Source organism: Scylla paramamosain, chromosome 12 (assembly GCF_035594125.1).
Source record: "Scylla paramamosain isolate STU-SP2022 chromosome 12, ASM3559412v1, whole genome shotgun sequence".
NCBI lineage: Eukaryota > Metazoa > Arthropoda > Malacostraca > Decapoda > Portunidae > Scylla > Scylla paramamosain.
Window position 1 is genome coordinate 1,375,001 of NC_087162.1, and position 14,286 is coordinate 1,389,286.

At 39.9% G+C, this 14,286-nt stretch overlaps 1 protein-coding gene and 1 long non-coding RNA gene across 2 annotated transcripts in view; one reads left to right on the forward strand and one right to left on the reverse strand.

Annotated features, from left to right (window-relative positions):
- The window catches only part of LOC135105497 (uncharacterized), a 38,246-nt gene extending 29,422 nt beyond the window's left edge, over nt 1–8,824 (forward strand). The window contains exon 3 of the long non-coding RNA XR_010270866.1: nt 2,979–8,824. This is a non-coding gene — a long non-coding RNA (uncharacterized LOC135105497). The remainder of the gene's footprint in view (nt 1–2,978) is intronic.
- A 749-nt stretch (nt 8,825–9,573) lies between these two features.
- On the reverse strand, nt 9,574–14,141 carry LOC135105501 (epidermal differentiation-specific protein-like). Its single transcript, XM_064013636.1, has 6 exons — nt 13,981–14,141; nt 13,199–13,340; nt 12,654–12,759; nt 11,545–11,729; nt 10,479–10,572; nt 9,574–10,018 (listed from the first exon to the last, which is right to left on the reverse strand). The coding sequence occupies exons 1-6, from the start codon at nt 14,042–14,044 to the stop codon at nt 9,965–9,967; spliced, it is 645 nt and encodes a 214-aa protein (XP_063869706.1). The 5' UTR covers nt 14,045–14,141; the 3' UTR covers nt 9,574–9,964.
- Between the last annotated feature and the right edge of the window lie 145 nt (nt 14,142–14,286).

Here is a 14,286-nt window from a genome sequence, read left to right on the forward strand (position 1 = left end):
AAGTATTTTCTTGTTGTCAAGCGGACTAAAGAGAGGGAAATATTGCTGCGCGTCGCCACGGCAGGATACTAATTAAAATTTCAAGGTCTCCGACGTTCCTAAATTCCGACAAGAAAATGTGATCACATCAGAGAAGCAGGAATTAATGTGGGGCTCTTTGGAATCTCCTGAATTCGGAAATATGAAAAAGGGTTTTCAGACATGCGTGTACTCTGAAGGACACATGCATCTACACACACACACACACACACACACACACACACACACACACACACACACACACACACACACACACACACACACACACACATGCTTGGAGACAGGTGGACGCTTGCACAGACACAGGCACAGATGAACGCGCGCGTATACACACACACACACACACACACACACACACACACACACACACACACACACACACACATACACACGACAGAATCAAAATCTCACAAAGTCATAGACAGCCAGACAGATAAATAGACAGAAAGACAGACATACTGTAAGTAGTAATGACAAATGTAATTTAAAGCCACATGGGAGACTATCGTAGTTTTGTTGGTATTGTGTTCACTGATGCTAAGGTTTCGCAGAAAGACGCTGCATTGGAGTGTCCTCGTTATAGGAAAGGTTAACACCACCTTGTTCCTGTTCTCTGAATCAATCTGTATCTCGCAACAGTAGCAGGATTTAAAGCATGGATGCGGGGAGGGGAATGAGCAGCGCTATGTGACCCGCGAGGCTGCTTTTCATCCGCAATATTGTTGTGCTGATTCTGTGAGGAAGCTGTGACGCTGAAATAATAATGAGTGCACGAGAAATTACCGCACGGTGGAGACATTCATTGGGGGAAGTCAGTGCACCCGTCTGGTCGGACACGGCAGAGGCGAACCTTGCACTAGTCATCGTATTTCCCTTTTATTCTTGTTTTTATTTCCTACTCCCCGCTGCGGTGTTTTTATCTCTCTTAGTTAACGTCGCAACTTGGAACGAGTGGATGGTAGCGGAACGAGTCATTCTGAACCTTAAGTACTTGTGGCATAACATCTTATTCTCACGCACTGTGGTGGACTGTGGACTTTCCCATGGGAGCTGTGCAAGTTGTGTTTTTGGCCAGTTTTTGTCTAATGTTGGCGTTGTTTCAGAGTTTAGGCGGGAAAAAGTCGCCAGAAACGACCATCTCAAAGTCATTTAACTCAATATTTTTCTGTCCCGTATTGGAATTTGTAAACAAGTTTTGCTACTCCTACCGATGACTTTTACCTTCAGTGACGGAAAGAGAAAGAGCCGTGATAATTTTCGTGGGATGCTCTTTTTTCTTCTTTTCTTTTTCCTCTTCATGGTCTGTGTGTTTCTATACGTATGTGTATAAACTGCCCACTTGTAACATATACTCGCTTTACCTTCAAATACCTTGTCCTCTTAAGTAGGGAACAACATGCGCCTATTTCTTCATTATGTACTCACATGTTACTAATATATGCTGTCAGAAGGCTAGAGAAGGAGAAGGAGGAAGAAGAATAGGAGGCGGAGGAATGAAGTACAATGTAATGATCGCAAAGCTAGCATATAGTACAGACCTTTAATTAACACACATAACTAAATACATCATACATCAACTAAATAAGAAAAATACCAGAAAACATACAAATCAACGATATTCAAAAGTAAAAGAAGGGAGGAGAAACAGAAAGCAGAAACTCTTGAAACTCATGAAAACTAAATAATGATAACGTAAAACCCTCAGCGCTGTTACTCGGGAAATAACAGAAGCATCAGCAAGACACACACACACACACACACCTACAAACAAACCAACCAACAGGTATCGCGAGGAGAGGAGCCCCCTGGCGGAGTAATTCAGTATGACGCGATTTAACCTGTGCTGGTGCAAAAGCGATCCAGGTCAACGGTATCTGGATGATCTTTGTTTTATTTATTTATTCATTCATTTTTACCGGAGACGCTCGCTTGTGTGTGTGTGTATGTGTGTGTGTGTGTGTGTGTGTGTGTGTGTGTGTGTGTTTTAGTTGTCCACGTGCGTTTACTGACCAGCAACAGAACCTTCATATCCACAGAAGGAAAAGAAAAAATGAGTACAGAGATTCACTGATACAAAAGACACACACAAAAAAGACCGAGGAAAAAGATAAGATATTAAAAAATCCAAGCTGCAGAGGACGCCGTCTAAGTGAACACACACACACACCACACACACACACACACACACACACACACACACACACACACACTCACACACACACAGCAAACGTCCAGAGAAAAACACGTGGACCCGTCCGTGATCGCCGGGCTATATCGACAACTGGCGGTGATCCTGTTATCTGAGTATTTGTTGCTGTCGCTTAATCTTTACGTATTACTCAAAAAATGTTCATCCGGCTTGTGAACATTTATATCGCTCCGGCCGCCCAACAGCCTGCCCGTGAATTCCACTCAGCGCGTCTATTCATAGGCGATTCTTCTCTTTTGGTGCATTTTTTTTTTTCCACCCGGACAACACGACATATTTACATATACATAAATCCATAATGCGACGTAGCCTGTCAGAGATGCGGCGGATCGAAATTGACTGAGGACTCGGTGGATGGATAGACAGGCAGGCTGACTGAAAGAGGTGGTGACACACGGGCAGGGAAGCAGGGAAACGGAGATGGGCTTTTAAACAGGAGTATATTTGTGATTTTCTTCAGGCACCAACAGCAAAGAGAATAATTGCTACATTTAGTACTACTGGTGATACTGCTACTGCTGCTACTACTATAACTATTCATATTTTTGCTACTGCTGCTGATACTACTAATAGTGATGATAATGATGATGATGATGATAATAATAACAATAATAATAATAATAATAATAATAATAATAATAATAATAATAATAATAATAATAATGTATGCGGGTGTGGGTGTATGTGTAGTATCTAACTCTTGTTTTTTTTTTTTTTTCTACACCTACAGATCCAGGAGGAGGCAGACCGCGTGGAGGAGTAAGGTGAGGAAAACAAGGCTGAGATTCACGACAACAGGTGGAGGACTGGCTCTGAATCTGGCGGTCAGAGAATGTTGTGTATCATGTCGGTATTTGATGGCACGAGTGATAGCCTTCGATTTTATGTAGTGTGTGTGTGTGTGTGTGTGTGTGTGTGTGTGTGTGTGTCGGCGCACTCCTGTGGGCTGATGTGCTCATGCGCAGACGTCAATAAAATATATAATATCTGACATACCGTTGACTTGGAATATAAAGTCCTCTCTGAAACTAGAGCTTATCGTGACTTCAAAAAGTTTCCGGTGTAAATATGCTAGAGCGGACTATGGCGTGTTGCACTAATCTCTATCTTTATTAAGGTGCTTCCGTCCGCGTGACATCTGGAATTCTATTATTTTTCATAAATTTTGAAAAAAAAACAACTTTATAAGTAATACGTTACGTAAGTCGGAATATAGTTCTGGTGCACCTTATGATAATAAACACATATTGCTGTTTGCTCGGACAGTATTCATTTCAACGTTCTCATAGATAAAGTTGCGATTACTTTTTAAATGCAATGAATAGAGACGACTGGCCACTTCCAGACGCTCTTGCAGCGTGCAATGCGCGACGCCCGCGGGAAAGACAATAATTTATTCGTCACTGGATTATTTGTCATCAGCAGGGGAGCAAGAACTGCCTTAGTTACGCTAGATATGGCGAGGGACAAGGCGGGTGGAAGCGCTGGAGGGAGGGAGAGGAGTTGGAAGGGAGGAGAGGCAAGGGGAGGGTGAATTACGAGTATTGTTCACCTCAGCTCTCCATAACCCAATGACACGTGGGATCAGGAGGTGAACAAGACTCGTGTGCGTGATGTAAATGCACTTCTAACTTTTCCATATTTCGAGGAATTTTTTAATTAATTAATTATTATTATTATTATTATTTTTTATTCTTCTATTCAACCCGTTCATCTTAGACAGACTCGTTTGGCACTTCCGCATTGACAGACAGCTAAACACGTGTACAGTATAGATGCATTACGTTGAAAAGAAGCCCTTATAATATACTAGTGTCATTCAGTCATAAAATAAAAAGAAAAAAGCACGTTGATAAAATGTAAGCATCGAGCACACACAATCAATATCTAATAACCTGTGCGGAAGAATAACCGTTCACACTAGAATGATGAGTTATATCGAGTTCCTCAAAAATCTGGTTCTCTTTCATCCAGTATTACGGTGTGAGCAAGATTTGGTTTACTCCTCCGTGCATGATCCATACGCCCTATATTGTGTACAGTTCTGGATACTTAAACACCTGTTGAGGGAAGAATATCGAGGGGGAAACACAGAGCGGGATGGAGAGAGAGAGAGAGACGGGTTTGGTGTGTGTTGCAAAGAACGGGAGCAGCAGACGTAGATGCAACGAACAGGGATAACTGAAGAAGACTCACATATGGTGCAAATTTCCTGACGCTTGAGAAATAGTGATGGTAGAAGGTCATGGTATATGGTGGTGTTATTATTATTATTATTGTTGTTGTTTTTTTTGTATTACCATTATCATTATTATTATTATTATTATTTATTGTTGTTGTGGTTGTTGTTGTTGTTGTTGTTGTTGTTGTTGTTGTTGTTGTTGTTGTTGTCGTTATTGCTGTTGTTGTTGTTGTTGTTGCTGTTGTTGTTGTTGTTGTTGTTGTTATTGTTGTTGTTGTTATTATTATTATTATTATTATTATTATTATTATTATTATTATTATTATTATTATTATTATTATTATTATTATTATTATTGTTACCATCAATTATCATCATTATTATTCTTACTATTACTACTATTACTGCTATTACTACTACTACTACTACTACTACTACTCTTACTACTCTTACTACTACTACTACTACTACTACTACTACTACTACTACTACTACTACTGCTACTACTACTCTTACTACTCTTACTACTACTTCTACTTTTACTACTACTACTACTACTACTACTACTACTACTACCATTAGTATTACAATTATGATGCTATAGCCTTAGTTACGTAAGAGATGTAAATATACGAAGTACGAATAAAAACACCAGGCAAAACTACCTCACCAAAAGATCACCCCAGCAAGAGAGAGAGAGAGAGAGAGAGAGAGAGAGAGAGAGAGAGAGAGAGAGAGGTCAATGTGAGCGAAAGGTGAGTGTGTGTGTGAAGATACCGCGTTTGTGGCGGGGAGTTCATTCAGTTCTTTCGAGTTGTTACTTTTTTCCACTTTAAATTAGACTCCTTTGTTCTGTATTTTTCCCTTGGCATCCTCCCTCGACGTGCACCAGCAAGCCGCTATTTATATTAAAATACATATATGTTATTATTACCTCTTATTTATTTATTTATTTGTTTATTATTTATTTTTTTTTTTTCGTTTGTTGCTCTCGCTGCTGTTTTCAAGTAGGGTAGTAGGAGGAATTATAGGAGCAGAGTGGAATTCTGAGCCATGTTTCTGTTTACGTTGTTGCTCGTTTTGGCTTTGTCTTTCTCTTCCTCGTTGTTGTTTTGTCAGTTAGTTAGTCACATAGATAATAAGTGACTGAATGAGTAAATGAGTGCGTGAGTCAGTTGGTTAGTTGCTGGTTATTTTGTTAGTCAATTAGTTAGTGTGTTTGTTTGATTGTTTGTTTGTTTGTTTGTTGTTGTTGGTGGTGGTGGTGGTAGTGGTGGTGGTGTTGTTACTGTTGCTGTTGTTGTTGATAGTGTTCCTGTTGTTGTTGGTGTTTCTGTTGTTGTTGCTGTTGTTCTTGATGATGTGAGTGGTGGTTGTGGTAGTGGCGGTGATGATGGTGGTGGCGGTGGTGGTGGTGGTGGTGGTGATAATTTTTAAGGTCTTAATCATTTAAATATCCTTTACATTTTCGTTGCTCTGTGTTGAAAAGTTTACATAATTTTCTACAGCGCACACATATGATTTAAATGAGCGACTTTCTTGTTCATGTTCAGACGGAAAATGCTGTTTATACCCTTATGATTGAGATGGACAAATCCTCATTAGCACAATCCTCATTAATCTCATGGACTTTAGGCCTGATACGAGTGAGGCAACGAAATAAATGAAAACCAGGTCAGGAAATGCAGCATGTAGAAGGTGAGTCAGTACAACAACCGAAGTATTACAGCGAGCGAGAGGGAGGGCAGTAGTGGTGGTGGTGGTGGTGGTGGGTGGGTGTGAGCGTGGTAGTAATTGTGGTGGTGGTGATGGGCCAATCTCCTTGCTTAGCATATGTATATGTATTACACACACACACACACACACACACACACACACACACACACACACACACACACACAAACACACACACACGAACAGATATATGAAAGAAGAAAGCAATGATTTCACCTGTTGAGTATTATCACATCTCTTTATAATAAGCATTAATATAAATAACATATATAAATACCTGTACACGCTAAGAATGACTACAGCAACTACAAAAAAAAAAAATCAGAGGTAAATATATGGCAAACTTCAGTGAAGGTAAGACTATGACCGAGTCTGCTTTAAATACCCTAGTCAGGCAGCGTCTCACTATTAAAAACCAATAGAGAAGTGGAGCTTAAAGTGCAGCTTATAAGCATATGCACCATGACCCGTAATAGCGAGTCTCCTAAAGATCAAGGACGGACGCCACATCATCCGGAGTTGGCCTGCGGGAGAACGCCACGGCCTGCACGAAGCACATCTCTTAATTTTGATATTTGGGGAAGGTTTTAGACTCGGACAAGGCTCAGGTAATTAATTTTCGAGCATTTTTTCACGGCAAACAGACACAAACTGACAGGCGAACGAACGCACATGCATCCAAACTGACTGGTTCAAGCCCACAGCCAGTGTCGGGGCGTGGCAGGCAGGGTAGGGAGGGGGACGTTTCGGGCGGGGTAGGGTCTGGGCGTGGCTAAGCGAGGCGGGGCTGTAAGTCCAAACCTCCTACACGTCACTTGGACCTTGACGGGCAGCGCTGAGTGTGTTGTTTTCTTCCTTTCTCGGTCTTATGTTAATAGATTTTGCATAATTTTAGGTTGGGTCTTATATTAGAGTGCGGTGGGCGGAGGAAGGGAGTGATGGAGAGTGATTTGTGTGTGTGTGTGTGTGTGTGTGTGTGTGTGTGTGTGTGTGTGTGTGTCGGGTTAATAGCCAGGCAAGATGTTGAATATGGAAAAAAAAAGTGGATGTATGTGCGTATGTATGAGCCTGCGCTTTTACATAGATATACGAGTTAAATATATAGAAATTTATAGCTGCTCTCATACTTAGATGTGTAAATGTGTTTGTGTGTGTGTGTGTGTGTGTGTGTGTGTGTGTGTGTGTGTGTGTGTATCACTCCCACTCGGTTTTTCTCCGTGGGCCTCTTTCTCGTCCACTAGCATGAGAGCCAATTAATTATCCGTGAAAAATTCGGTCATGTACGCCGTGTGCAACATTTCATAAATTCACTCCAAAGCATTAGCCACTTTTCCTTTTCCTTGTTCGGAAGTTAATTAATATGTAGGCTATTTTTGCCCGGGAGCTGCGCGCGAGGGGAAAACAAAGTAATGGACTGTTTCTGGGCAGCCCAAACCTTCGACAGAGAGAGAGAGAGAGAGAGAGAGAGAGAGAGAGAGAGAGAGAGAGAGAGAGAGAGAGAGAGAGGCGGATAAACGTTAGACAGACAGACAGAAATAGACAGATACATAGACAGACTAAGTAAGATGCAGAAACAAGGATAAACAAATTTATATAAAGATGAGACGGACGGGAAGTAAGGTTGAAAACAAGCACAGAGGGAAAGATAAAAGAAAAATGCGAGCGATAAACAGACAGAATACATTCACAGTTTCTGCATCCACGGTCAGGTGAAGGAGCAAGAGAGTGAAAAAGTAATAACAAACAAGCGAATGTTAGGAGTAATGTGTGTGTGTGTGTGTGTGTGTGTGTGTGTGTGTGTGTACGCGCGCGAGCTTGATCTTTCTATTCGGCTTTTGTTCTTTCCGGGAAAGTTGATTATTATGATAATGAGGTTGATGAGAAAGTTAAAAGAAAGTATTAAACAAAATTCTATTCGTGTTCTGATGAAAAAAAAAAAAAACTGTTCATCAATTAAATGTCAATGGCTGGTTGTCACCCTCAGCTAAGATTACACTTGGTCTTAAAGTAACCATGCGGACACGCGGACACCTGCTTGTCAGTGTACGAGTATAGCGCCGCGCCTCATGGCCCTGACGTGGCCCTGCGCTGGCGGCAACACTTGCCAACATGAGGCACTGGTACATGGCGCGCGGCCAGTGACGCCATCGCTCATGACACTGCACACTCAAGCTGACTGTGTGTATTTAATGATAGAATAAAAGACTTCCGGATTATGAGGGTTTTTGTGCAGTATCCTTTGTATCGTAAGCTATGTGGTGCATTTGTATAACAATAAAAGACTATGTATTTTATTTATTTGTAGTCTTTTTTTTTTTTTTTTTGCTAAAATTTCTTCGGTAAGAAGAAATTATAATAGATGATAATGAAAATAATAATAACTCGTAAGCTCCACTTGCCTGTGCTCCGTAAGTGAGCCATTTCCAGTATTTACAGGTTAAAAACCCCCATTAGGTATAGTGCGAATTCAATCTCTGCAAATTAGCAAATCTGAAAGCTTTTGTCGTTACCCGTAATGGAGTGTGTAGGGGCTCGCCGCGCCTGCTTAGCATCTAGTTAGCTCCTCGTCCCGCCTGGCTTGTGGCGACCGTCCACGTGGAGGTCATGTCACGCCTCCGTCCACACACACATTCACACACACACACACACACACACACATACACACATATGCGCGCTAATATATATATATATATATATATATATATATATATATATATATATATATATATATATATATATATATATATATATATATATATATATATATATATATATATATATATATATATATATATATATATATATATATATATATATATATATATATATATATATATATATATATATATACGCACACAGTCTCCCCTCAATCCTGTCTTCCATCCCGCACCCAACCGTTCTCTCTCTCTCTCTCTCTCTCTCTCTCTCTCTCTCTCTCTCTCTCTCTCTCTCTCTCTCTCTCTCTCTCTCTCTCTCTCTCTCTCTCTTATCCAATTTTGTGTGTGTGTGTGTGTGTGTGTGTGTGTGTGTGTGTGTGTGTGTGTGTGTGTGTGTGTGTATGTATGTGTGTGTGTGTGTGTGTGTGTGTGTGTGTGTGTGTGTGTGTGTGTGTGTGTGTGTGTGTGTGTGTGTGTGTGTGTGTGTGTGTGTGTGTGTGTGTTGATGTCTGTCTGTCTGTCTGTCTTTTTGTCTCTGTGTCTGTCTGTCTGTATGTATATGCATATATGTGTATGTAACTACGTTACTATGTATGTATGTGTGTAATCACGTTATTATATATGTTTACCTGGGTGTATGTGTACCATACTGTAAAACCACTGGTTATGAGTAAGATGTGGGTACCTCAAAGTTATCGCTTAAAATTCCCGTTTTCATTGAAGACGACGAGCTGTTTTGAATGACACACTCATCAAAATTATTATTTTTATTTAAGAAGTGTGTCATCCGATTGTTTCACACTGTTTTGATAAAGACGGTCGAGTTTGCAGGAATCAATGAAAATATTCATCCTCTCTGGAAGATCATGTGGAAATATGACATCTTCAGCCTTGATAATGATTAGTGTGACTGGAAAGGTTAACAGAGGACAGGATATTTTATAACGTTGTAAGAATTGTGTAATTACTATCTTTCTCTACCTTGACGATGTTTCTTTCTTCTTGATGATTGTAAGAATTACTTAGATATTAAATACCTCTAACATGATGGGTTTCTTTCTTTGTTGGTGAGGAAGGGACGAGAGAGTCTTGTGCACGCTGCTGTCTTGTTCCTGTAGACGGGATGCGGTGGCGTGCCCAGCTTTAGTAACACCCCTTCCTTACCGACTTCACGTTGTATAAGTAAAGATCCGATATCTGAAATAGATAATTGTTTTTACATTTCTCCCTTCATTGAAAACAGAATAGACAAAGGATTAGATAAAATCTTGAATAACTAAAATCAAGCATTCCGTTATTGCTCCCCTTAGACTGACTGCTCAAATACCAAGAAATAATAAATAATGTAAGCCATGAAATATATCAGGTATGTATTGTTGTGACTCATGTTATCACGTCTCAAACTGGAACACCCTGCCCGCTTCTGCATTTCTCCCAAACTTTGATGTGAATATTTTTAAGAAGGAGGTTTCAAGACGCTTTTCCTTCAATTCTGAATAATCTTTTTATCTATCTCCTTTAGGAACTAGCATCTCCGTGGCCTTTTTTTTTTCTTTAATTTCTTCACTTTTTTTTTCTTTGGTCAGAGCCTTTCTTACTTAAAACGTAGAAAAAAAAAAAAAAGGAAACAGCAAACTGGTTATAGGCGCACACTTACACGTTGATAAAATCCTACATCCAGTCTGCTCAAGTAATCCGAGTCGTGCAGTTCAGCGCTCAGACAAACACACCTCCCATTGTAGTTAGCTTGTCTGCGTGAGTGAGGAGTAAACAAAAAAAATTATTTTCGATGTGGAGAAAATAGTGTGAACATATAGTCTCTCTCTCTCTCTCTCTCTCTCTCTCTCTCTCTCTCTCTCTCTCTCTCTCTCTCTCTCTCTCTCTCTCATCTTTACTAACAAAGCTGCATTTCGTTAGTGGATTGTTTACACTTTAGACCAACTTCTTTCTCTTAACTCTCTTTCTCTCTCTCTCTTAATAACAGTCTCTTTCCTCCTTCCCTCTGCTTCCCTTCACCTTAACTGCAAAGTCATTTCCCTCAACTGGCCCCCATCCTCGTAAACGCCTTCTTTTTAACTCCACACTTCTTTCTCAGAACTCGTGTTTGCCATCTTCTGACTGACAACTTCTTCCGTTTAACACCTACATCCTAAATCCTACTTCCTTTCCGCCAATCCCCATCTCCGAACTCTCAGCACCTCATAGTTCTACTGCAGGAGCTAGAATGGAGCATCCCAGAAAATTTTAGTGAATACATGTTCTTCCTCAACATTTTCTTGCAAACAAATTGCTTTTCATCACTGAACTATCCATGATGCATTCAGTCTCTGTTTACACTTTTCTATTACGCAATTCTGTATGTGACCTTTTTACTCCTGCAACAGTGTCCTCCTCTTTCTCCTCCCCCTCTTCCGCCTCCTCCTCCTCCTCCTCCTCCTCCTCCTCCTCCTCCTCCTCCTCCTCCTCCTCCTCCTCCTCCTTCTCCTTCTACTATGGAGCCTTCTGCTATACTGTTTTGTCTCTCTTCCCTGTAGCTAGATAGAAGTAGTTACCAAACAGCCTTGCAAGAACCAAAAGGTCTGCTGCTGTTTGGCTTTCCTTTGTATTCCTTTGTATTCTTTTGTATTGTATTCCTCCTCTCCCTCCTCCTCCTCCTCCTCCTCCTCCTCCTCCTCCTCCTCCTCCTCCTCCTCCTCCTCCTTCTTAGTTTTTCTCAGACTTACTCGCAGAATGTCCAAGAGCTTTGTCCAATAATAATGACAGACTTAACATCTTGATGGAATTGCGACAGGTCCGGAATGTCGTTGGTCTGGTACAGATCCTTCTTCGTGAACATTTCTCCCTCGTAGAGGTTATACCCGGCCTCGTTACAATTCGATTGGCTGCCGGCGTACCTCAAAGACGATATCTGCACGGAGTAAGCAACGCGTTGAAAATCAACACACAAACACTTTAGAGAATATATCTTTGGTGGAGGGATAAGAAAATGAACCATTGCAATAATACTGAAGGCTCTTTAGAGAAGGTTTTGTTTGAAAAGTGCGTAAGTATAAAGTTGATAATCATGACAGTGATTATTAAACTCAATTGATAATACCGATTTTAGAAGAAAATGTTAAATTGAGCATTGTGTTGTACTCGTAAAGGAGCAATGTTAACATGCGTACCGATGTGGTGAAATAGATACTGAGGCTTCTCTCAACACGGTTTGAACTAGAGACACACTTCAACTTAAGAGGGGAACTGATAGAGATATTTATGTGGCATAAGCATATAACAAGGATGATGTAAACAAAATCCCTTAGACGTATGACTATAATTAATGGGGATAAGCCTGATAAAGTTAAATTTGAAAAAAAAATTTATATATATATATATATATATATATATATATATATATATATATATATATATATATATATATATATATATATATATATATATATATATATATATATATATATATATATATATATATATATATATATATATATATATATATATATATATAATTTTATTTATTTTTTCTCAAATGGAGTAATAAGTGACGTAAATAGACTCAATAATTAGGTTGTTAGTGCCGAGGCAATACGAAGCTTCAAAATATAACATCACTTTATGGACAGAGATGACTGGTGGAAGCACTCTGGTAAGTTTTATGCTGGAGTTGCCACACGTAGGCCTACTGGCTTCTTGCTGCTTTCTCTCTTTCCTCAAGTTCTTAGATTATAAGACAAGTAGAGCGAGAGAGAGAGAGAGAGAGAGAGAGAGAGAGAGAGAGAGAGAGAGAGAGAGAGAGAGAGAGAGAGAGAGAGAGTTTTTGTGTCTTTACTTGGTCATCTATGGCGTGGAGATTCTCTTTATAATTAAGACCCCAGGCCCAGTGGACTAACGACGTTACGTAGGTGTTGTACTCCGGATCAGCATAGAAGAGCCACCTTAAATTGTTACAAGGAAAAAAAAAGTAAAAGCATTATTCAAAGGTGGTAGTGATATTATTATTATTATTATTATTATTATTATTATTATTATTATTATTATTATTATTATTATTATTATTATAATTATTATTATTATTAGCAACAGCAGGAACAGCAGCAGCAGCAGCAGCAGCAGTAGTAGTAGTAGTAGTAGTAGTAGTAGTAGTAATAGTAGTAATAGTAGTAGTAATAGTAATAGTAGAAGTCGTAGTAATAACAATAGTATTACCAATAGTAGTATAGTAGTAGGGTAAATTCCTTTTTCTGAAGCAATCAGTACCAGCAGTGCACTGGGATCATCATCCTCTAAGAATGATTCCTGTTGCTTATTGGCAATCAGCCAATAACATTAAATATTACTTTGTATAATGAGTGGGCGTTGGTCTGCAATACTTACACTCCCTTCACTTTGATGCTGGAAATGGCGTTGTCAAGGTTGTAGCTGCTCAGGTATGGAACTTTCTCATTGAAGTCGTGGTACATTCCCTGGTAGTTTGGCTGGGTCCAGACACGAACCTCGTACACGTACGACCGGTCCTCTGTAGTGTTCAGAGATAATGGAGTTATTTTGCTGCTAGAACATGAACACTAGTTTTAGCAAGGAAAAGGCTGCCATGAAGAAAGAGATTTATAATTGTTATATACCTTGGCGATATTCGCCTAACAGACAGACGAACAAAAGCACTCACGCTGTGCTTGCCACCCTTATCAACACGGTGACCGCTCGGCACCGCTGCCTTGACTAGTTACTAAGCAGCGTTGCGTGGCTGTCGCTTTCATCTTAATAAAAAGTACATATAGGAGGTAATTGTTATGATTTTTAGTATTATCTGTACAATGCCATTCTTCAAAGAAACAAAAAAATAGATTATATGAATCAGAATTCATACTTAAAGTGCATCTGCAGTTCACCCTTACACGAGCCTTCAAAACTCCAGTACATACAATTATATGGAGCTCAAATGTTGTCATAACATCAAATTAAATGATAGATGGTACAGCACTGGTAACCAAAATATTAAAAGTTCATAAAGTAGACTTTAAAAATGTTGAACATTTGCAATATGTTAATGAGAAAAAATAATCAGTTTTAAAACACCACCGTCAAAAGATCCTTATTTGAAAGTTCCCTTTGAACGCGATAAAACAAGAAAATCTGGTGCATCACATCGACCTTACCCTTGGCCTGGGTGGCGACGGTGGCCAGCAACAGCAGCAGCAGCGACTTCATATTGTTGAACATGCAAGGTTAATGCCAGCGGTGCTTTCCTGCTTTAAATACTCCCTGATGTTCCCCACAACAGCGGACGTGTGAGGGGGGAGGGGCGCACTATTACGTAATGCAAAACAAGGTCAGGAAAATCAGTGATAGCAAGATTGGCGAGACACAGCAACTGCATCCTAAAGTGGAGCAGTGCCATGTCACCGGTGCCTGGCTATATTTATATGGCAATGCTACTTTACTTTTAGCTTGTATTCTGGTGA